This window comes from Grampus griseus (assembly GCF_964374135.1).
Source record: "Grampus griseus genome assembly, chromosome: 8".
Lineage (NCBI taxonomy): Eukaryota > Metazoa > Chordata > Mammalia > Artiodactyla > Delphinidae > Grampus > Grampus griseus.
In genome coordinates, this window is record NC_139002.1 from 13,218,054 (window position 1) to 13,242,517 (window position 24,464).

At 45.8% G+C, this 24,464-nt stretch overlaps 1 protein-coding gene across 1 annotated transcript in view; it reads right to left on the reverse strand.

Moving 5' to 3' along the window:
* POU2F3 (POU class 2 homeobox 3) overlaps nt 1-24,464 on the reverse strand; it is a gene marked incomplete at both ends in the record, with an annotated part of 78,898 nt that overhangs the window by 11,465 nt on the left and 42,969 nt on the right. The window contains 5 exons of the mRNA XM_082660915.1: nt 91-232; nt 637-819; nt 3,127-3,209; nt 5,442-5,544; nt 6,787-6,891. Of these exons, the coding sequence (XP_082517041.1) occupies nt 91-232; nt 637-819; nt 3,127-3,209; nt 5,442-5,544; nt 6,787-6,891 (616 nt within the window). The remainder of the gene's footprint in view (nt 1-90; nt 233-636; nt 820-3,126; nt 3,210-5,441; nt 5,545-6,786; nt 6,892-24,464) is intronic.

Genomic DNA, 24,464 nt, shown 5'->3' on the forward strand with positions numbered 1-24,464 from the left:
AAGCAAGCAAGCCCCAACACGGACCAGTCACCACCCCCTTCCCTGCAGAACTTCTAAGGCTCCATCCATCCTCGTGTCCCTGAGGCCTACCTGCATCATTCAGCCACTTCTCCAGCAGTGGCTTGAGCTTGCACATGTTCTTGAAGCTCAGATTTAGAGCCTCAAATCTGGAGATGGTAGTCTGGCTGAAGTCGTTGCCATACAGCTTTCCCATCGCCAGACCCACGTCTCCCTGCACGCGGGGATGGAGAGGGAAGAACTTTGAGAGGTAGGCCCCTTCTCTCCTTTGTCCACATCCCTCACCATCCTAGCGCCTATCCACACCCAGCGAACCTTTGCTCACCGTGGCTCCCTTCCAGTTTCTTCCCTCCAAGATGGAGACTTGGTTATTTCTCTCCCTGGACTCTGAGAGCGCTGTGCCCTCGGGGCTAGCTCCTTGCCTGGCTCTCATTCCTCTCCCCTCCACCAGTGGTGTTCCCATTTTCCCTACCAACGGCAACTGTGCCCCATTCTCAGGGGACGCAGGAACACGGTGAGTTTGCCCCAAACACAATGAGCTCTTAAAACCTCCACTCGGGAACCCCAGTCTCTACTCACTCGACCCAAGTTCTTCCACCTCCTTGCCCCAAACCGAACCTGTGTGAAGCCCAGCTTAATGCGCCTCTGCTTGAAGGTCTTGGCAAACTTCTCCAGCTCCTCCAGGTCACTGGGCTCATCGGCTCCTCCAGAGCTGGGGAGATGCTTGGGGACTGGGAGATGCTGGGATGCTTCCAGATGCGGTTCTAAAGAGGATCCTGGCACCCCGGGGCACCCAACTGCCTAAGAACAGACACACACCAAGCCAACGCACGAACAGTCAACAGATGAAATGCATTTCCTGATATTTTGTACGAATAGGCCCACTTAGAGGATGACAGATTGGATTCCTATGATTTCGATGGTGTGTAAGTGGAAATTGGAGTCTCCATGAAGGGACTGGCAGATAGCTGCAGTAGCTGGGGTAGAAACAGTAGGAGTGCGGGACAGGGAGGTGGCCTTTCTGGGTTTTAGTCTATGACTCACTATTTGAGTCTGAGCAGGTAACTTCCTCCTTTCAGTTTTCTACCATAAAAGGAGCTAGCAGACTCGTTTACAAAGATCCCTGAAACAGATCTCAGAACGGGACAAGGAAAAGTTTGTTTGCCTTGCCTGTTCTTTTCCACAAAGCAAAGTAACTGAGGTGTTCAACAGGCATTAACTGAAGATAACAGAGGACATCTGAAATTCACTGCATTAATGGAATTTCCACAAAATTCCAAACTCTTATGACTGCCATTTTATTTTCTAAACAATCATCTTCTTTCCGGAGAGAATTTTGTTTTTGTTTTTTTTAATCAGAGGTATTCCAGTGCTGTCTAATTGCACCTTGATCTCATTTGTCGTTGTCAGGAGATATTCTTTCTTTAGTTTATTTTCATAGGAGAGCAGACCCTTATACCTAGAATCCATGTTGTGCCCATTTGGGGTCAGGAATAAATCCAACCCGTCCACAGAGAAGAAGCAGAAACCCATCAGGCTTGGGGTCCTAATGGGCTTGTGTCCAGGGCAGGGGCTGCTACCGATGTGGATGGCATGGCCTAAGTCCACCCTCTTCTCACTCCTTTCCAGTTTACTCTTTTCCGAGACTGGGGTTAACTTTACTCCTTTCTTCCAAGATATTCAGGCTTCCCATTCAGACGGGCAACCTTGTGATGACCAGAGAGAAGTTAAGGACTCTTTTCCCCCGAGGGAGGGTCTTTTAGAACAGAATGATTTGAAACCATTAAGCTTTGATCCTGTTCCGTGGGAGAGAAGGTGGCGTGGACCAGACCCTCAGGACAAGGCCTCGGTCCTCTCTCAGCCTTCCTTTTCATGAACTCATTTGTTCTTTCATCCCACAAACGTGTCTTGAGCTCTCTGCTAGACCTTCCCCCTACTCCCTTCACATCCGATCAGTGGCCGAATGGCACTGAGTCAACTTCCCCAACATCCCCTGTCAGCCCCTCCTCTCTACCCTTATTGCCACCACCCAAAGCCAGTCCCTTTGCCGCTGCTCCAGGATGATCTTAATAACCTTCCAAACAGTCTCTCTGCTTCTGGTCTCGCCCAGCTCTCATGTTATAAGACACGAGAGGTGATCTTGAACCCTCTCTCAGATCTCTTCCAGATCTAAGTCTGTGATGATGCGATTCGGAGAGCAGTCAGGAGAAGGTCCAAGAGCTCAGGACTCTTGGTGTCCCCATTTCTATTAGCCACTAGGGGGCACCCACCCCCTTCCAGGGGCCTCCACTGGACTCTAGCCCTGTAAAGCCAGGGCCCTGAGTGATCGATCCACGGGGATCTTAGCCCCGAGAAGGGACATTAGGGTCTCTGCAGTCATTCCCAACTATTCCACACGTCCGTCTCTGCAGAGGCGCCTCATGCAGCAGTGCAGGCGTTAACTGCACCGGGTCACCCAGATAAGGGGAGGAGTGGCAGCTCCAGTGTAGCTCCTGTTGCCCTCGCCAAGCCACACTCCCTGGCGTGAGGCCGCGTCTGGCCAGAGGAAGAGGTGCCTTTTTTCTCCCTGGAAAACAGGTGCTGTGTGACACCATGGCAGCTCTGCAAAGGGCCCTCTCGCAGGCCTCCGTCCTCCTGACCCTCGCTTTGTCCCCTCCAGGAAGCAGTCTAGAAGAGCAGTTCTTAAGAGAGGCCCAGAGATGAGAGGCCCCGGCTTGGTGCTCTCAGAACATCAGGTCTCTGGGCTTCTGGTCTCCCCCTCGGCGCTTGAGAGCACCTGGGCAGGGCTGGCAGTCACCTTGGCGTCCCTGGAAAGTTGGCTGATCCCAGGTTCTCAGAGGAGTGATGCCAGGGCCTGACTGGGGCGGGAGTGGAAGGCCTGCACACAGAGCAGGCTAGCCCAGGAGCTGAAATCTCTGACTTCTAATTCTGGCTCCACCAGTGATACTGGCTCCCTCATTTCCTCTGGCTGTGGCTTGAATTTGCCCCCGTGCCGACTGGGATAATCCCTCGCGATTCCCTCTTCACAGAGGGGTAAGTGTACCGTATAGTGGGTGGGGGAAGCCTAGGAGCTTCAGGAGCTGGGACAGGAAGAACGTGGGTATTTACCTGGGATGCCAGGCCAAGCCCCGTCTGTGGGAGGAGGAGAGAGCTTTGCTGCTGTGGAAAGGAGAGAAGATTTGACTGCAGACCTGGGTGAAAGGGGAGGAACAAAGGAGCAAACGAATCAAATCCAGGCCAGCTGAAAAGACATGCTCTACAGCTTTGGAACCATGATAACTATCCCCGCCCCACTACCTAATCATGTCCATCCACCCCGCCTCCAGCCTTGTGGAGAGGCCCCCATGGGCACTGTCAGGATTTCCACACACAGGTGGAGGCGAATCAGACACAGGGATACACAGATGTAAACAGCAGTCCCCAAACCAGTCCTTCTGCCTGCCCGCCTGTCTGGAGTGGTGCAAAGGCTGAGGAGGGTCAAGGCAACCTGCTCTGGGATTTGAGAACCAGGCCTGGAGAAACCCACGGGGGAAGGAGATGTGGGGATGACTACTAAGAATTCAAGCTGGAGCTGAGGGTTTCCGTTTTGCCTGCAGAAGCACCTGGGATGGCTACAAAGGCCTAGTCTGATCTGCAGAGATGCCGGATCAAGGGAATGGTGCCGTACAGCTCCAAAGGGCAGCAGCCAATTGGCAGAGGCTCTCGGCAGGACCCAGACATTGAACACTTGGGAGGAAAGGCTGAGAGAGAAGGGAAGAGCAGGGGGCAACTCTACCTGGTGGTATGGACTCTACCTGCTCATTGCACGGCCTGAGGATCGCTTTCTCCAGGAAAACTGTCCATGAAGGGCTCTGCCTGGATGGTGGTCGTGACAGTGGCCTCCCTCTAAGAAGAGCCACAGCCAGGAACTCTCACTCTCACTGTGGGAATGGGGCCATCAAATTACCGAAGCCCACGATGAGGCAGGTCACCCCAAGCACTCAGCACACAGCAGAACTTTGGGCTCTCTGTCGTCTCTAAGCTGTTCTGGGTCACTGATGTGTAGATCTACTGATGCTGACCGTTTTGCTCCTCAGTCTAAAACAACCAGGGCTTAATTTTTCGTTATTAAAGTACATAGGCAAAAAAGCTCTTGTAAGGAGCCCTGGACTGCGAGTCGGAAGCTTGAGTGCTAATAGTAATCTGACACTTACGTTGCCTTTTGAAATGTACAAAGCCTTCTCACATGCATTATTTCAAATAACTCTCAATAAGCTTGTGAGGCGGAGTTTTACTATGATTCCAGTTTTAGGGAGGAGAAAATGGAACCTCAGAGAGGTTAGGTAAGTTTCTCAAGGAGACACAGCTAGCAGGGCACTTTTTTTTAACCAGTGAGTTTTTCTGATTCCAAATACTAAACTGCTTCTTTCCCCCTGTGTCATACACTGACCTCATTGGTTACATGCCTGAGCCAGTTTCACACCGCCTTTCAAAAAGAAACAGAGTGAACTGTCACCTTCCCTTTCCTATTCCAGAAGTATGATATGTACTGTTTCGCTAAGATAAATACTCACAGGTTCACATATGTTCTCATTCATCATCATCATAACACTCTGAGATGACTTGGTAACTAAGGATAACTATAACTTGGGCAGGTGCTAAGGACAGAAGGCAGAGTTACGTTTTCTTTGGGTTGTGGGTTTCCAAAGCCTCTCCTCGGGATTTGTACAATGGAGGGAAGCTTATACTTCATCACTTTCAGCCCTAGTTGGTGGAGATGGGAGAGGGAGAGGCAGTACAGTGCAATGCCAAGAACGTGGGTTTCCGACAGACTTTTATGGAACTTTCTAGTAGGTCACCGGTGACATAACACAAGGTTATTTTGAAAGATGTCAGGAAAATCACTCCGCAGAGCTCCTGGCATATCATGCTCAAGAAATGTTAGCTATTATTGTGAATATTCTAATCTGTTTGTTCTTGGCCAAGGAGAAGTTGCCTGTGAGTAACTTCCCTGCCAAAGAAAACCTGAAAACGCTCTCCACAGCCTGTGGGCGGCACTGCCGCTCTACCCAAATGGAATTCCAGCCTCCCAAGGGTGGAAGTCTGAGTCCACGTCCACAACCTGGGGAGATTTCCAAGGATCCGGGACTTATCTGGACTGCGATTCCCAAGGAGCTCCTCCTTCCTTGTTCTGCCCCAGCTCCTGCCACCCTTGCGCCTTCGGTCTCAACTGGCCATGAAATTGAGGACGATGGGAGGGGGAAGCAGAAAAGGAGACTCAACCTGGAGGGCCACACCAGGTCGCTTCCTCGGGCCCTGAGGTGGACAAGCCGCTCTTACTACTAGAGGGTGAGCCAGTCAGCCACGCCCCACACTTGGGTCCCAGCAGGCAGAAGCAGATCCTTAGCACACTCATCTATGTAGAAGCCCCCAGGGTTTCTCACCTTGCTGCCCAGGCTGGGACTGAGATAGCAGGAACTGGGAGACAGACTGTAGGTGTCCGGGAACCAGAACAAGCTGCTGGAGCGGGTGGAGGGAAGCCATGTCCTGTGCAGGGAGATACAGGCATCACAGAATTTACAAGCTGCAAGTGTGGGCTCCAACTGCCCGCCGCCCATCTGTCCTGTGGGTCTCCGTAGGGACCTTGCCCTATGCCTCTGTATCCCTGTGTCTGACACATAGCAGCTACCCCATTAATGATGGTGTTGTTACACCCCTGCACTGAGCCGAGCTGTGCCTTGCTTAAACCTTGCCTTGTTATTTAACTTTTTTGTGTATCAGAAAGGTCTCCCAGCTAGACTGGTAACGCCCCGAGGGCACAGACTGTGGGTATTACCCATCTCTCAGAGGTTTATCCTAGAAATGACATGCAATCCCAATTTTCTAATTTTTTTTAAAAAAATCTCACGCCACTTGATATGCTAAAAGCCGCTTTTGTCTTGGCCATTTCCTGGTCCTGAACCTTTCCTGGAGGAAGAGGCACCTTATTCGTTCTTAATAAAACCACTTTGATTAAACAGAAAGTCCATTTCCCCTGAGTTCCTCCCAATAGCCCCCAAAAGGGAAATACTACTTCCCAATACCTGGGGGATCTGGGAGTCCTCTGTGACCTAGACCTCCAGGGTTCTGTGACCCCACAGGACTGAGCTTAGGTCTGTGCACAAAGGAAAGACTTGGTAAACCCTTGCTGAATAAAGAAGTGAAGGAATAAATGCACGCTCTAGTCTTAAATATTTCCAGGGAAGGGTCGGCTCTTTCCTCCCCTGGGAATCCAGATCGAGAAAGGGGCTTGCCGCGTGGACACCCGCCTTCTCAGACATTTGTCGTTACTATTTCAGGTGCCTCTTTATTCCTTCTAGTATGACAAAACCTTGGGGGAGGAGAATGGGCTTACTGGGGACGGAGATGCTCTGTAACCACAGCAGCAGCTGTCATCATGGGGCTCCCCTGAATACGGCTGGCAGACCCCAGCCCCATTGTTAGGGGCTAGCTAACCCCATTGTAGGGGTTAGCTCCATTGTTTTGGCAAGATTGACTGCTTTTTCTTCCGGAGAGGTGGAGACCTCCTTCTTCCCATAATTAGTCAGGCTGCATCTTTCAGAGGATTTTTCTGTAACCCAGCCCCCCTCCCAATGCAGGCCTCCAAGTTTCCCTGCAGGGCATTTTTTTTAGCCCAATCTGCATTCACTGAGAGCCAGATCTAGAGGTGAAGCATTTTGCAGGAGGCTTGACTTAAACTCACTGGCCCTCTGAGAGGATCAGGGCTTCCCGACTCGGGCTGCCATTTACCCCAGACATTTGGTTTCCAGGTATCATGGCAGGTCCTTGACTCAGGTGGCATGGCCGATGAGAGAGGGTCTGCTGCAGGGAGTCACTGAGGTCCTCGGTTTTAATCTGTAAGTGGAGGCAGCGGGGACAGCATCAGTTCTGGGCCTCCCCAGGCAGACAGAAGTAGAAACTTAGAGAAGACCGCGGCAGGAGATAAGTGACAAGCCTGGAGAGTCAAAGAACTAGCTCAGCGTCTACTGGGCTGCAGCTTGACTTTCCTGCCTGCGTGAGCCCTTCGGGCCGGGGCAGCTGGTAAGGGACAGAGGTGAGAGTCTCTCTGGAGTAACCATCCTCGAGATGCGGAATCCACCTGGATTGATCGTTCCCGAACACCATTCCGGGGCATGTGCTGGTACATAGTGCAATATATGCTCTTCCTCACTGAAATGCCAAAAGACGAGGAATTTTTGTAGTGACTTTAGACATTTCTTTTAGATTCCAAGGTGATGTTCTTTTTTCTTGGGGGGGTGGTATGTTAGAATTTCTTTTAGGAAATGATGGTGATCCTAAATGGTATTTTAAAAACTCCCCACTTTCACAAATTAAAAAAAAAAAAATTGGCAACCCTTGACCAATCTCCTTTATATTATGTTTTTTTATTTTCCTGGTCCACGAAATCCCAATGTCTGGGAGCCAGTTTCCCCTCCGTGCCCCCTTGTTTTCCACACTTGTCTGCCCTCTGCGTGCTGAGCTACCTTTGCAGCTGGCCTCTTCACCCATGTGGCTTAGGTGACAGTCCTTGCCTGTCTCCCTACAGGCGGGGACATGTCTCCTTCACAATCACTGGTTGCAGCCTGAGGGGACTGTGGTGGTGTGCAAACTCTCTCCAGCCTCCACCACCCTTCGGGCAGGGCAGGAAGCACTACTTGTGCCCACCCCTCTTCCCACCCTGAGAACAACTACGGTAAGTCCCCTACATACGAACCTTCAAGTTGCAGACTTTCAGAGATGCGAACATGCATCTGGTTCCAGCAAGGAACCAGAACCTGTGCCATCACTGTCAGGCGTGAGTGACATTGCAGCTTGTCCTCCGTCTCTTATTGCTGACGATCCGTCAGCTCTACCGTCTCCCACCTCCTCTCCCTCCTCCAGTCAGTAACTCTTCTTGTCTGTTCACTTGATGCTAGCCCCTGTATGCCAGCAGTTGTACTGTACTACTGTACTTTTCAAGGTACTGTACTGTAAGATTAAAAATGTTTGCTTTATTTTTTGTGTTTGTTTGTTATGTATTATTTGTGTGAAAAGTATTATAAACCTATTACAGTACAGTACTATATAGCCGATTGTGTTAGTTGGGCACCTAGGCTCTCTTGGTTGGACTTGTGAACAAATTGGACTTAAGAATACGCTCTCAGAATGGAACTCATTTGTATGTAGGGGGCTTACTGTACCCTCTTGCAGCGTTTCAGGAAGTCCATCGTGGGGATGGGGGCGTTGGGTAGGGAGTATGCAAGTGACTTTGGATTCATATAATATGGCAGGGAGCTTGGGATCTAGACCATACCTTATAAAAGGCATTGGGCGACCCTCTGATGGAACCTCCTGGCCATAGCGACCCTGGCTTAAAGCATTTTCATGGTCTATACAGGGAATATCACTGACATCCTGGAACCTTTTCTGTATTAGTTTAACCCAAGGTAAAGGTTCAGACTAACGGCTCTACTTGTGTTTAATCGCTGTGGAAGAATGGTGCTCTGGATTACTCAACCAAGAGTTCCCTTTGGTTGGAGAGTTAGGAAGACCTTGTTGAGTGACAGAGACTGAGGAGGGAGCTCACATCCTAAATATGGTGCCTTGTACATAGTGGGAACTGAATGCATGCTAATTGAATAAAAGACATAATCAGAATCCACCTCTCCATCCTTCAGCGGGATACAGCGAGGAAGACATCAAACAGGGAGCTAGAACTTGTTTCCAGTCCTAACTCTGACTCTAACTGACGATAAACCTTGAGCAATCATTTCATATCTATGAGACTTGGTTTCCCCATCTGTTGTATGATTCGACATCATTTTTCTTTCAGTCCTAGAATGGAATTATAAAATTCCAATTCCGTGGTGTATTTGGCAGAATCTGGCTAGTCCACGTTGCTGTAGTGTTCTTAGATAAAGCAGATCTAAACAGCACTAGGAAGTCCTAGTTGCGCCCAAATTGGTAAGAGGATGCTTCTTTTAGGGACAGTCTTTACAAATCACTCCTCTCTTCTCTCACTTAAGGAGGCTATTCTGGAGTCTTGGAAGCAAAGAAGAGGAAGGGAGAGTGTCAGGAAGTAGCACAATGGGGGCAGAGAGTTAGACATCAGGAAAACTCCAAAGGCATTGCCCCCCAGGAGTGATCTCCAGGACAGCCGCCATCCCTACCCCCAGTGCCCTTCAGCTCTCCCCACCCACACTTGGTATCTCCATCTAAGAAGCTTGCTGTCCTAGTTCTTCCCCCAGAAATTAGAGTTTTCACATCCTAGATTCCGGGGAAACATTTGTTAGCAGGTTTTAAAAAGCTCAAAATAGATGGTAAACTACTTATTTCAAACCACCACCAATCTTAAGCTTTGCTCAGAGGGGAGATTTTACTTAAGGGAAGCCTCCCTTCCCCACATCTCCCTTCTGCAACCCCCTCCTTCTCCTGGACGTCCCTCATCCCGAGTGGGGATAGGTGAGGCAGGATGGAGGGGGACGGAGGGAGAACATGGAAAATTGGAGCTCAAAGCACACTGGTGGAACCACCGCAGGCAGCTTGGCGCGGCTCCAGCTCAGAGGCAAGTGGCAGGGTTCCTTTATAGACTCATTATGTGCAACGGGGAGATAAGGGGGTGCAGCTATGACACAGCTTGAAAACATGTGCTTTGCCTCCAACCTGGGTGCTATCTGTTAGAATCAGTGCCAGGTCTTCCTGCAACACTTAATTTCAGAAACCAGCACCATCATGAAAGAAAACTCACTCTTTCATCTGCTTCCTGGATCAATTGCCCTCCAAACTCTTTTAGGGGCACTGCCGACCTCCCACTTCTGAAAATGAAGTGTCTGATAGCAAAAATAAATCCCTCTGGGTGTTAGCCTGGGGCGTTTTGACAACTCTGTGTGTTCCTCTTCTCAGTTCTTGCTTTATTAACCTCTTACTCTTTCATTTTTCATAATTCATTACCCCTTGTGTGTGAGCTGCTGACGGTAAACCCCAAAGGAGACAATCCTAAACAAACCAATCTGAAAGACAGTGAAGCAGACCACTTCTCCTGTGACAAATTCTAAAATCTCCACTTTGGTCGGTGGGTCTCAGAAAGAGTAGAGCTGTACCAGGAGGAGAAGAAGATACAGCGGCAACTCTGCCTGCCCTCCCGACCCCGGCACACTTCTCCGACGATTCTCTGAGAGTTCAGGGGCTAGCTAAGACAATAAGAAATCAAGTCCCTTCCAAATCCAAAAAGCCCTTTCACAGCTGTCGAATGGAAAAGATTGGAGCCTTTCCAGGCAACTGGGTGTTGGCCGTGGATTGGGAAAACGAGACAGACTTCTGTTGGATCTCATTGACTTCTAATGTGAGAACCGGAGGCAAATTGGATGAAGACCCAATTTCCCCCGTACTTGTGAAAACCCAACCAAACCCACAGCCTGTCTGGAACCGTGAAGATTGTCTCCAGGGTCCCTTTGGAGCTTCTTCTCACGCAAGTGAAATATTTCTCCAGGCCCTGTTTGGGATGGACTAGTCCCTGGGGATGTGGGCCACCACAGAGGCCTCTGCCTGCTCACAGCCATCGGTCATCCCGTCCAGATGTTAGACATGGCTTGTTAGTTCAGGATCTTCTCCACCCGCTGGGCTGTGCAAAGGTGTTACACTGAGTCTTGGGCAGTGACCCGGGAGGTAGAAAGGTATCGTGGGTGACTATCTTTTCTAATCCCAGCGAACTCCCCGACATCACCTGCTTTAGAAAGAAATAGCCTCATTCTGGGAAGAGAGAGCCCCTTCTGAGGAACTGGAAACCCTTCATACATTCCTTACTTGGCTTCACCGCCCAGCCAGGAAGTGTGGGGATGAGTATTTATCTTCCCATCTCACAGAGACCAGGAGTGCTTCAGAGATGCGTGTAAAGTTACAGGACAAGACACTGGCTAACCGCTACAAGACAATGGTCCTCTGACCCTCCCCAGGCACTCTATCTACAAAACAATACTACAAACATCTCGGGGATGGGAGAGAGAACAGACCATAGGTGATGTTCTGGCCCAGACCTACACTTGGACCTCCTTATTAACCATCTGTTTGGGGTCATGCAATGGGGCTGGAGTACTTAGCCTTAGCCCCCTCTCCGGGACATTTCACGTGGCTCTCTCTTGGGGGGGAAACAACTCAACATTAATGAATATATCACTGGTGATGAAAATGATCAAAGCTGTAGTGCCAGTTGCATAACTCGTTTGTGGAAAGTGTTTCATAAACATTTCACAAGAAGGAGAATTTCAAAGCGTGAACATCTCCCAACCTGCCTTCAATTACAGGCAAGATTTTTTTTCTTTCTTCCCCCCTTCTATACGTCTCCCTAGCAGTGAGGAAGAGTTTCTGTTTCGTAACTGATCTATAAAAGGGTTGACAAACGTTTTGCTCATGAAAAGATCCTAAAAATATATTCCAAGCGGTAGAGTAGGGCAGGCTGGTAACTTATCTCAGATGAACAAGGCTGAGAGCCCCCTAAGAGATGCTGGCTGTATTTTTGCTTGGGGGACTCTCCTTTCTCCATGGCTCCTGGCCGCTCCCTATGAGTCCAAGGCTCCTGCCTCTTTGGATGCTACCCTGAATTACCTGGGGAGATGGCCTCATCCAGTCCCTGGTCTCTAGTCAGACCTACGACAGACCAGCCTAGGCACACCTTTGCCCATGCACATTGGGATCTTCTCCTGGAAAGCATCGAACTTCTAGACAAAAGAGTGATGGAAGTGAGGAGACATGGGGCCCTTTAATAAACATACGGTTTCTTAGGAGGCTGGAGCCACTTAGAGTTGTTCCCTCCCGAAAAGAAGCTTTCCAAAGAGGCATCCTTGTTTTTCCTGCTTGTACCTCCTCTGGAAAGGCAAAAAGCTTATCAGTCATGTTGTTTAATGCTTTGGCTTCAGTTCTTAGGGCACAGCACTGCTAGTGCTGACACATATCTGAAAAAAACCCATCATTTTAAGCCCATAAACATTTTCTTCTCCCTCTGGCATATAGGTCCGTGCATTCAAGTTTTAAAACTCTAGGAAGGAGCTGTGTTCTCTTTGAGGACACATCCTCCCAGATATTTTTGGTGCCCAGGACTTGAACAACTTTAACCATTGTACCACTTCCCAGCCCTCGGGAGATGCCAGCAGCGTCTGCTTCCAGTGAGGAGCTGGATTGATGCAAGTTCTCTTTTTTGACCCAGATCTTTTTTTTTTTTGGCCACGCCATGCAGCTTGCAGGATCTTACTTCCCTGACCAGGGATTGAACCCCGGGCCCCAGCTGTGAAAGCACCGAGTCCTAACCACTGGACAGCCAGGGAATTCCCAACCCTGATCTGTCTTGAGTCAGAGTCTTCTGGTTTTCCTGGTTTCCTACCTGTTGGACAAGGGCACAGAGCTACCTTCTCTGGTTCTTTGGCTGGGAAGGAGCGCCACACAGAACTGTTGATTCGCCCACATAGATGGCAGTTCTGCCCCGCAAGAAGTGGAATGGCAGGAGGTGGGGTGGGGTAAGAAATGCTGAGCACGGTCTCAGAATCAGACTCTGAGAACTGTTTGCCAGTGGCTCTTCTTGGGAATCATCTTGTGTGTGAGTGCTGGGTGTCATCACACTGGGTTCTTTTGCATACATTGGGTTGCCTATCATGGGAAGACTCTGTAATCCTTTTTAGAGCAGGGAATGGAAAAAAAAAAAAAAAAGAAAAAGACATCCAGGAAACAAGTACAAGGTTCAGAATCAACCAGGAGACCTGACTTCTGGCTCTGTCCCTGCCTCTAAAACCCTGCATGATCTAATATTTATTTACTTCACTCATCCATGTAGGCCTAGATTATGCCTCCACAAAAGGAAAATAGATGAGATGGAATCTACTTAAGAAATTTGGAATGTATAGAAGAGAGAGTGAGCATTGACTTGTGAGCCTACAAGTGTGTTTATTGTGTCATTAGACCCATTTTGCAGATGAAAAGACTGAGGCTTGGAAAAGTGAAGAAACTGGCTGAAAGTTACACTGCTGGTAAATAATAGATCTGGGATGTCAATCCACGTCTATTTGATTCCATAGTTCTTCCACATAAACCTGGCTACCATGTGCGATAGAATCATAGACTCTTCAAGGTAGCTTAGCGCGGACTGTGTCGGGGGCATGCAAGACATTCAACAAGTGTTGATTCCCTTCCTTCTCCATCAGAACTGGAAGGAAATGTAGATATCACCGGGTTCAACTGGCTCATTTTACAGCTGTGACTCCTGATGTCCAGAGAGGAGAAATCACCTGCTCAGGGCAACACAGCTAGAGCTGCAGGCAAGCCAGGCCTGGAGACTAAGGCAGGGCCCCTGAGGACTGGTCTCCTAACTCTCCACCCAGTATTTGGTCCATTCCGCTGCACTGCAGCATGGCTCTATCTTCTATTTCTATCACTCTGATGCTGTTGCCTGTTCTGGCTCCTCAAGTAACTCAGTAGTAACCCTAATCCCATTGCTCTAATAAGATTTAATCTCAGTCCCGATTCAGAGTTCTCCCTTACTACACAGGGTAAGGTTTAGACACAGATAAAGCACACATCTACTTGATGTGTAACCTAATACACTTGGCTTGAGAACGAGCATTCTGTATTCCCTTGACTCTCACATGGATGAATTAACTCCAGGGGATTGATATTTGCTCTTTTCCTCCCTCATCATGAGGAAGAGAGGTAGAGAGGGGAAAGGCAAGGCTCAGCCATGCCATGAAATCCTCACACCAGTGTACATTTTACTCTGGGGCCCAAAGGGGACTAATGAAAGGAAGGACAGATGCCTTGCTCGTCCCGGACACACAGGCACACGTGCACACACATGCATGCATACACACCAACCTGTGACTATGAAGCGCTATACAGATTAGCTCCAAGAGCATCAGTTCGAGAAAGGGAAAAAGGAATATTTTTAAAGCATTTTAGAAATTAAAAAGCACTTCAAAAGTACCATCATTTATTCTTCATGATGATTCAACGAGGGAAAAAATCTTATCCAACCATTTATACAGATGTAGGAACCAAGAGTAGGAGGAATTAATATGTCCATCACACAGCCAGGAAAAGCAGAGCCTGACTTTCTATTTGGGTCTTTGGCTTCCAGGCCCTCTTTTGCCTATACCACTCTGTAAGGCGGCCCCACTGGGTTGCCACCCAGAATTTCCCACGTAAAAATGAGCTTGTTGACCTCTGCCTCCCCATGTGCCATGCTGTTTGCACGTGTGGTGCACAGTTGGTGTAAACGTTTCCATCCACAAGTGTAGCCTGGGACTTTTACATGGATGTGAGGCCGACATAGTTATCGGAAGCAAACTTTCAACAAGTCTGAATGAGATTCTCTTCGGCATCCCCTGGGGAACTGCCTGTGACCCGGAAGCCTGTCTCTGAAAGCCTGAGTGTTGGCTATAAATGCACGTAAAAGGCTTTTCCCTGGTAAGATTCATATTTGAGAACAGTCTTCTAAGTAAGGCTGAGGCCCTTATCTCTTGTATTCTTCTTGTACCCCAAATAAAACGAGGCACCTCTGTGGCCCTCTGACACCGGGTCTGCTCCAACAGCAGTTGGAGTAGACAGTCCTCCATGTGGCATGCTTTAAACAGAGGTTTTCCTGCCCCATAAAGGTCCCCTTCCCAGTTTAGCTCAATAAATATTTGGTATACACCCATTGTATACCAAGAGGAACTGGGACACAAAGGTGAATAGGACCTTCCAGATTAATTAGGAGACAGCAAGTAAAAAAGCAATTACCTAGAGTGCAGTACTTACAGCAATGGGAAGGCGGTACCGTGGTCACATGGAAAGGTTGTGATTTGCTTTGTCAGGGCAGAGGATAGCTAGAGAAAGGGGAATGAGGTAGGAAGTCTCCACGGAAGAGAAGTGAAGCCTCTGAGGAGCCCTGAAGGACAAAGACAGTTTCACCAGGAGAAGATAAAGCAGGGCATGCCAGGAAATGGGAGCAGCTGGTACACAGTCACAGATGGTGAAACAGGGCTTCATGTTCAGGAGCGACAAGCTATTCAGCGTCACAGCAGCGTGGGGTGGGAGAGGCCTGGGCAAACAGCCAGGGCCTGATGACAGAGGTCCTGTGGGTCACACAAAGGAGTCAAGGCTGGACTCGGGGGCAAAGTGTAACTCAAGTAAAGGGCAGGGACACGCGAGAGTTTTGTTTAGTTCGATTATGTTAACAGCTGTGTGGAATATGGATTTCAAGAGAGGACAACTGTAAGTGGGACAGCTAGTTACAAAAGCTGTTTATTGCAATAGTCTAGGTAAAGAACTGACGAGGACATGCCTAAGGCCAAAACAGTAAGAACGGAGAAGAGGAGACAGAATGGGAAGTTTTTAGGATAGAAAATGTATTTCCACCCCTAAAGGTTTATCCTTTATAACAAAGGACTATTTCAGGAATTCTCTGTTGAATGCCTGCAGGACTGAAAGAACTAACACAGAAAAAATTCTGAAAGGACATAATCCAACTGCTAATAAGAGATAGAGTGGAGGGTATTTGGGGTTTCAGAAGGTATTCACTTTCTAAGTCAAATATTTCCGCAGTGTTCAAATTTTTAAAGGTAATTATTCATTTTAAATTAGAAAAAATTAAGATTAATCTTAATTTAAAATTAATATTAAAAATAGTAAGCACTCAAAATTTCATTAGTCTGTATGGAAGTTCTTAGTTTATGAGGTATTCAAGTTAGTTACAGTTCCCTCCTTTACCTGGTGAAAGGGAAGTCTTGAGAGGTTTAGGGGCACATTTTCTAAATAAACACACATATATGCAGATATGTGTATTCTGTGTGTGCGTGTGTTGTGTATGTGTGTGTATTTTTTTTAGCAATAACTGGGAATCCATGTCCTTCTTCTGCCGCATCTTGAGTCATTGTCTACCAGCAGGCAACACCTGTAGGTCTGTGGCCTACAGACCTCACTTATACCTTTCCATGATGTTCTACAGCTTACAAAGTACCTTCAAACATATCAGTTTGGTCTATTTTCAGAATATTCCCATGAGATTGAAAAGGCAATCGATGCTATTCCTGTTTTACTGTTGAGGAAAACAAGGTTCATGAAAGGTAAATGGTGTATCCAAGGTACATGGCTGGCGAGCAGGAAAGCTCTGATTTGAACTCAAGTTATCTGATTTAAAATTCAACACTTCTTTCAAATTTCTAGGATTTTCTGAGGAAGTTTCCCAAATAAGTGGATTTTCAGTCACTGAAATATATTTCTTACATCTCCAAACCCTTTATTTCAGTTTTGGATAGATACTTATTGGTTTCATTTTTGAATAGAGATTTTGTATTTTATACATCTCTACTTGCCCTTAAAGAGTACTTGACAAAGATATCACAAATAAAGAAAATTACAGGCCAGCATTACTGATGAACATAGATGCAAAAATCCTCAACAAAATATTAGCAAACTGAATCCAACAATACATTAAAAATATCATGTACCGTGATCAAGTGGGATTTATTCCAGGGCTGCAAGGATGGTTCAGTATTCACCGATCAATCTGCGTGATATACCACATTAACAAATTAAAGAATAAAAAATTATATGACCATCTCAATAGATGCAGAAAAGGCTTTTGACAAAAGTCAACAACATCCTTCTACAAAGACTCTCCACAAAGTGAATATAGAGGGAACATACCTCAACATAATAAATGCCATATAGAACAAGTCTACAGCTAACATCATATTCAATGGTGAAAAACTGAAGGCATTTCCTCTAAGATTAGGAACAAGACAAGGATGCCCACTTTTATGCAACATAGTATGGGAAGTTCTAGCCACAGCTACCAGACAAGAAAGAAATAAGAGCTATCCAAATCAGAAAAGAAGAAGGAAAACTGTCGTCACTGTTTGCAGATGACATTATACCATACATAGAACATCCTAAACACACTACCAAGAAACTACTAGAGCTCATCCATGAATTCAGTAAAGTTTCAGGATACAAAATTAATATACAGAAATCTGTTGCACTTCTATACACTAACAATGAACTATCAGAAGGAGAAATTAAAACAATCCCATTTAAAATCACATCAAAAAGAATAAAATACCTCGGAATAAATCTAACTAAGGAGGTAAAAGACATGTACTCAGAACTGATGAAGGAAACTGAAGATGACACAAACAGATGGAAAGACACACCATGTTCATGGGTTAGAAGAATTAATATTGCTAAAATGACCAAGGCAATCTCTAGACTCAATGCAATCACTATCAAAATACCAATGGCATTATTCACAGGACTAGAAGAAATAAAATTATTTGTTGTATGGAAATTTGTACGGAAACACAAAAGACCCGAATAGCCAAAACAATCTTGAGAGAAAGAACAGAGCTGAAGGTATCACGCTCCCTGACTTCAGACTATATTACAAAGATACAGTAATCAAAACAGTATGGTAATGGTACAAAAACAGACACATAGATCAATGGAACCGAATATAGAACCCAGAAATAAATGCACACACTATGGTCAATTAATTTACAAAAAAGAGGCACGAATATACAATGGGGAAAAGGCAGTCTCTTCAATAAGTGGTACTGGAAAAGCTGGACAGCTACTTGTAAAAGAATGAAATTAGAACATTTTTTTTCACACCATATACAAAAATAAATTCAAAATGGATTAAAGACCTAAATGTAAGCCCAGAAACCATAAAACTCCTAGAAGAAAACATAGGAAGAACACTCTTTAACATAAATTGTAGCAATAGTTTTTGGATGGATCTGTCTCATAAGGCAAAATAAAATTTAAAAAAATTAAATTAAATAAAATAAACAAGACCTAATTAACTTAAAAAGCTTTTGTGCAGCAAACAAAACCATCGACAAAACAAAAAGACAGCCTACAGAGAATATCTTCTCCTATGGGAGAAGATATTTGCAAATGATATGACCAATAAGGGGTCAATATCCAAAATATATAAACAGCTCATACAACTCAATATAAAAAAAAATCAAGCAACTCAATTAAAACCTGGGAAGAAGTACTGAATAGACATTTTTCCAAAGAAGACATAAAGATGGCCAACAGGCACATGAAAAGGATGCTTGACATTGCTAATCATTAGAGAAATGCAAATCAAAACCACGATGAGATATCACCTCATGCCTGTCAGAATGGCTATCATCAAAGACCATAAATAACAAATTTTGGTGAGGATGTAGAGAAAAGGGAACCCTTGTATGCTGTTGGTGGGAACGTAAATTGGTGCAGCCACTGTGGACAACAGTATGGAGATTCCTCCAAAAACTACAAATAGAACTACCATATGATCCAGCAATTCCACCACTAGGTATATATCCAAAGAAAATGAAAACACTAATTCAAAAATTCTCCAATGTTCATTCAAATTCCCCAATGTTCATAGCAGCATTATTTACAATTGCCATGATATGGAAGCAACCTAAATGTCCATCAACAGATGAACGGATAAAGAAGAAGTGGTATATGTATACAATGGAATATTAGCCATAAAAAAGAATGAAATTTTGTCATTTGCAACAACATGGATGGGCCTGGAGGGTATTATGCTTAGTGAAATAAGTCAGACAGAGGAAGATGAATACTGCATGTTATCTTTTATATTTAGAATCTAAAAAATAAAACGAATGAATATAACAAAACAGAAACAGACTCACAGACAAAGAGAACAAACTAGTGGTTACCAGTGGGGAGAGGAAAGGTGGGAGGGACAAGATAGGGGTAGAGGATTAAGAGGTACAAACTACTATGTATAAAATAATCAAGCTACAAGGATATATTGTACAGCACAGGGAAATAGCCAATATTTTATAATAACAAATGAAGTATAATGTATAAAATTTTTGAATCACTGTGTTGTATGCTGAAACTAATATAATATTATAAATCAACTGTGCCTCAATAAAAAATCATTCAACACATCTTTCAAATTCCTAGGATTTCCTGAGGAAGCCTCCCCAAATAAATGGATTTTCAATCGCTGAAATCGATCTCTTGTAGCTCCAAGTCTTTATTTCAGTTTTGGATAGATATTTATTGGTTTTGTTTTTGATATTTATTAATGTATTATATACATCTCTTCTTTCCCTTGAATAGCACCTGAAAGATAATTTAGTCAATGACTCAATCTTAATTGTGAACTCTTTTTAGAAGCAATCGTGCCCTCGGGGACACTGAAGTGCTTGGCCTCTCTGTTGGCAGTAGCACTAAATGGCCCTGAATTGCCTCTTTTTGTTTTCGCAGCTCTGCTTTTTTCCAGGTTTTCTGCCTCCTTTCTCACAACCGGGTTTTTATCCTACTGTTGGTATCCTTGCTTCTAGCAGCCCCTATTTCAGCTCAACTTCGCAACTTCTATTTGCTAAGGGCTAGAAAAAACAGATAGTTAAGTTTGTTATAACTGTTTCTAAAATAAAAGTTAGAGGCTCTGAGAAAGGGTTTGGCTCCAGGTCTCATTTGCTTCCTTCTTATTCTCAGCTGGATTCTAAATTGGTGAGGCTGCTGGCTCTCTGGATAAGTGAGGCACTGCAGTGGCTCTGTGTAGCTGTTTGACATGGGGCTCGCCCTTTGGCTCAATTTTTACTGACTACGTATCAATCCTGTTACCCTTATTAGCCTGCGACAGGCCTCCAGGCACAATGGTTGGCTGAACCCACACAACTGACAGTGTAAGATAAATTCTCTAAGGCTGAGGAGCAGTTACCAAATTTATTGCCAAAAGGCGGAGTAAACTTGAGCCAAGGGACTCTCTGACAGTATATCTGTTTCCCTACTTATAAAAGGAAAATCATCTCTGAGTCTTACCCAGGTCTCAAGAGTTAGGGCTAAATGTCTATAAAACCTATTCTAGGAAGAGCTTTCCCTGCTTTTGTCACCAAAACGATATGAAGTTAATGATTCTGCACATTTACTACCTGGGACACCTATATTGCTTGTCTGTCACTTAGTAAGTGCTTAATTAAATAGATGCAGAATTGATGTATAAATACTTTCAATAATCCTTGAATTTAGGAAACTGGGTCTCAGAGAAGTCAAAGGATTTTCCAAAAGCCATACAGCTAGAAAGTGGCAGAGCTGGAATTTGAACCTACGTCTGACCAGATCCAGAATCAACTCTCTTTCTATTGTATCACACTGACTTAAAAAGGCATGCCGAACTAGGCTCATTTCCTTTTATACAGGGTTCTTAGAAATGAGGATCAGGTGAATGCTGCAATTATTGTATGTATACATATATACATGTCCCTGGAGGTCAAGGTGGGGTCATAAGAGCTGAGACAGTGTTAGTTAATGAATCAATGCCATCCAGGAGGGATGTCTCCAATGGCATGTCATGGGACTCTCTTCATCGTCCAGTCTTGTTAAGAATGTTATCAGTACCTTAGAGTATGGTGATGTATGTGCCCTGCATACATCTCTGTATGACGAGCAGGGCTAGCTAGTACCTTGCACAAAGACATCAAGGTTAAAAAAAAATCCTGAAATTGTGCAAGGAAGGGAAGAAAGTAATAAGATAAAACATAAGAGGAACTGTAAAAATCTTTTACTATGAATATGAAAATTAACTGTACAAGTTGAGGCAACAGTGCAGATTTTTTAAAAAAAGACTTGAGAGGTGTTAACTGACCCTAAGAGCATGTACGTTGAAAGTGTGATACAATTATCTTTTAAAAAATCTGTAGGGTAGGCTGTACCATCTTAGTACAGTAGAGTATGGAGGGAGGTTCCCCTACTTAACCATGCAAGTTCAGGCGGAACAAGGCCTGCCACTGTCTTACCTGGGCTTGGAAAGAAATCAGGGCATGATAAAGATATGGTACCCGCTCCACCAAGTTTTGTTGAATGAATAAATGGATGAATGAATGAACCGAGGGTCCCACTGTGCTCTGGCCTAGCCAGATGTCATCTGGGTATTGAAAGTTGTACGCTTGTGGATACTACACTTAAAGAGGGTGATTGGAAGACCGAAACCTATACATATAAAGGCATCAAGGCGCAAACAAGTTCAAAGAGTTTGTATAGCATGGTACAAAAATATTTGAAGCAACCTAATGCCCGTTGATAGGGCAATGGAACAGTAAAATTACATGGAAACAGTAGAACAGTATGTGGTCATTAACAACGATCATAATCAATCCTATACGTACTGCCACGAAACAATCTCTAAATCTTATTTTTAAATTTCAAAAGAAAGTCTCAAAAGAATACACACTGTATAATTTATACCTACCTACATATGTACCTATATATGCATTTTTAAAACTCCACGTATATTTATACATTTCCGTTTGTATTCATATCCATGTACGTGCAGAAAGAAGATTCTTCTAAACACATACACACCACACCGATGAGAGGCGTTTCCTCTGGGAAGAGGGCTGAGGCTGAACAGGGAACAAAATTCTTCTTGTTTATCTCTATTATTAAATATTTTCACAAGCAAGTATACATAGCGTTCACGTACTATGTGTGTAATTGCTTTAAACAAGGCAATCAGAAACCTGATACGTGAAACTATTGAAGGAATTCTGGATGTTTACACGGAAAGGGGAAGACTTAGGCGTGAGAACTCTTCTCAGATACTGAACGGCTGTCAAGTGAAGGGGATGGACTCGGGCCTTGGAGCTGAGGCAGGCAGAGTGATGACCACGGGGGGACCATCACAGGGAGGTTGATGGGGTCTATCAGGAGGAAGAATGGCCAAGCATTGCAACCCGCTCAACCCTGGAGGGGGCTGTCTTCTGGGTGGTGAGCCCCAAATTCCTGGGAGAGCTTTGGCAGAGGTGTGGAGCCGGCGTCCATCTGTCAGGGGTGTCAGCAGTGGAACATGTGCCCCAGGAGGTAGGTTAGGCTGGAATCACACTGGTTCCTAAGTTTTTGAGGCTCCTGACAAGTAAATCTTTTTTTTGTTTTTCAGACTTCAGAGAATACTCTTTTATTTTGCCAAATAATATTAAAGTAACCAGTATCACCTACTCAGGTCATCATTTCATTACATACCATTAATATTTTAATACCAAAAAAATGCAAAATCTCAGACTGTTAAAATTGAATACATTGAGCTTTATAAAAATTTGCTGTTTTCTTCTTTTAAGATGTCACTGTGGATGGTGAAAATTTAGCCATAAGATGTAATATTATGAATAAATAAGTGTATCGACAGACAGGATAGGAGAGAGGAAGAAGGAAGGAAGAAGAAAGCCAGACTGCAGAGGTCTGTGGAACCCTTCTGGGAACAGGGGGACAGGTGCTAAGGGACCCTTTAGCCCTAAGGGTTTAAGTGTCTCTAACGCACTCCAGAGTTAGAAGCTCAACCCATATTTGACTCCACAGTTGACGAAAAATAAAGTCACAGTGATATCAGATGTCACTGGATATCCCCAACCACACTCTCCATTGAAGTGGCCAGGAGAAGGCAGTCCCAGGAGAACCTCAGTCCTGTCTTCCCTAAGGGGCATTTGTAAAGGGCCTATTCTGGCTTGAGATATATAGCTTGGTACTGAACTCTCAACCTCAAAGACTTTAAAAAAACTAGGTTAGCCAGAGTCCTATGTGCAGATGGATCCCTGGAGGGTAGGCCTTGGCACCCAGCGCCCACTGAGCAAACAAGCTAAGACGTCTCATCCAACAACTCCTGGGGCCCAGCCAGCAAGTGGCGAAGTTGGGAAATATTTCCCAGAGCTGACTGGATGGAGCCCACCACACACGCTACCTGCAGACACCCAGCAAGCTCACCTCCCTGGGAAAAGGGGTGCGTTTCTGCGGATCGCTGGCTGAAAGACGACAGGGGGCAGAGCAGCATGAGGAGCGGAAGGCCCTGAAAAGCAGAGAGATGGGAGTTCCTGGCACCCAGGATGGAGGGATGGGCGGATAGGTTCATTCCAGCTATCCATCAATCCATCTACTCAGGAAACACTTATTGAACGTCTGCTCTGCACCAGGCACTGCTCTACCGTAATCAATACAATACAGGCTGTTTCCTCAAATATTTCCCATCTTCTGGAGGGCTACCTGGAGAAGAAGACATTTGAGCTGAGTTTGGAAAGATGAATGAGGGGCTGGCAGGGCGATAGGGAGTGAGGGGGCGGGGCGGGGGCGGGGGTGTGTGCGGGTAGAGAGGCCAGTCCTAGGGCTCATTCAAAACAGAGTTGAGCTGGAGCTCTGTGCTTTGTGACCGCCTGGAGGGGTGGGATAGGGAGGGTGGGAGGGAGGGAGACGCAAGAGGCAAGAGATATGGGAACATATGTATATGTATAACTGATTCACTTTGTTATAAAGCAGAAACTAACACGCCATTGTAAAGGTGCTGCCTCTTCCTTTATTCCTCTCTACTTTCAGGACACTTCTATCATTTCAAAGAGGCTCATTTCCCGGCGGTACTTGGAAGTCCTTAGGAAGAAGGGGCCCTGGGGTTCCCTTGTGAGGTTAGACTCCCCCGATCCTTCTCCCGCCCACGCAGGATGGGGCAGCTCACACTAAGAGTGCTGGGCCCTTGCTGAGTGGCCAGATTCTGGGCAAAGTCCCAAACCCCAGGTCCTGCCATTCCCCACCCTGCTTTATTGCAGAAGAGTGTCTTTCTCTTCCAGGCCTCGGGCCAGGCCAGGCTGGGGAGTGCCCTGATAGCCAGGAGGTTGTTCTCTGCCCCGCCAGGCCCAGTGTAAGGGGAAGCACCAAACCCTCAGAAAGGAAGTTGGCTCTGGTTCACTGCAGAGAGGAAGGGACTCCTTGCCTTTGGGTGGCTGCACTGCTTTCTCCTCCAGAGTGCTGTTAACCCTTTCTGGCCTGGGGGCTCTTACTCTAGCAGCCTCACCTCTGAGAGTCCCAGCCCGGGACATGGGGCACAGAAACACTCCACCACTGGTCCCGGCACGAATCAACATCTATCCCCAGGGACTGGGTGTCCAAATCTTTCTGGGCCTCAGTTTACCAGCTACCCAACTGGCCTGCAAACCCACTTCCAAGCCCTCAAGTGAGCCAGTTCACAGTGATGGGGTAAAGTTTAAAATTTTCCTCGTTAGGATCACACACTTTCTTTGAGAAGATGTCATCGAGGGAAAGCCAAATTGATATGTAGCTCACTTTAAGCAAACCCTATAAATGATGCTTGGCTCCAACTGCCTGTAAAAGGGCATGCTTTATTCTCTGAAAAGATCCAGTGTAACATTTCTTTAAATAGCAGGCTCTTGGTGGAAAAAAAAAAAAGAATTTAGTTGATAAAACTTTGACTTAGGTACAGTATTTCAGGAACCACCCTTTTAGGTATGGTGAGACATGCCTGTATTTACCCGGCACCAACTGAGTCTGGCATATTTTTCTTATTATTCCTCTAGTAACAGGCTGAGTCAGGTACAAGGGCACAAGTAAGAGCACTCAGAGGGATGCCAGCAGTTGAGGGGAAAATGAGCAGAACTGCCATCTGGAAAACGGTGAACCTC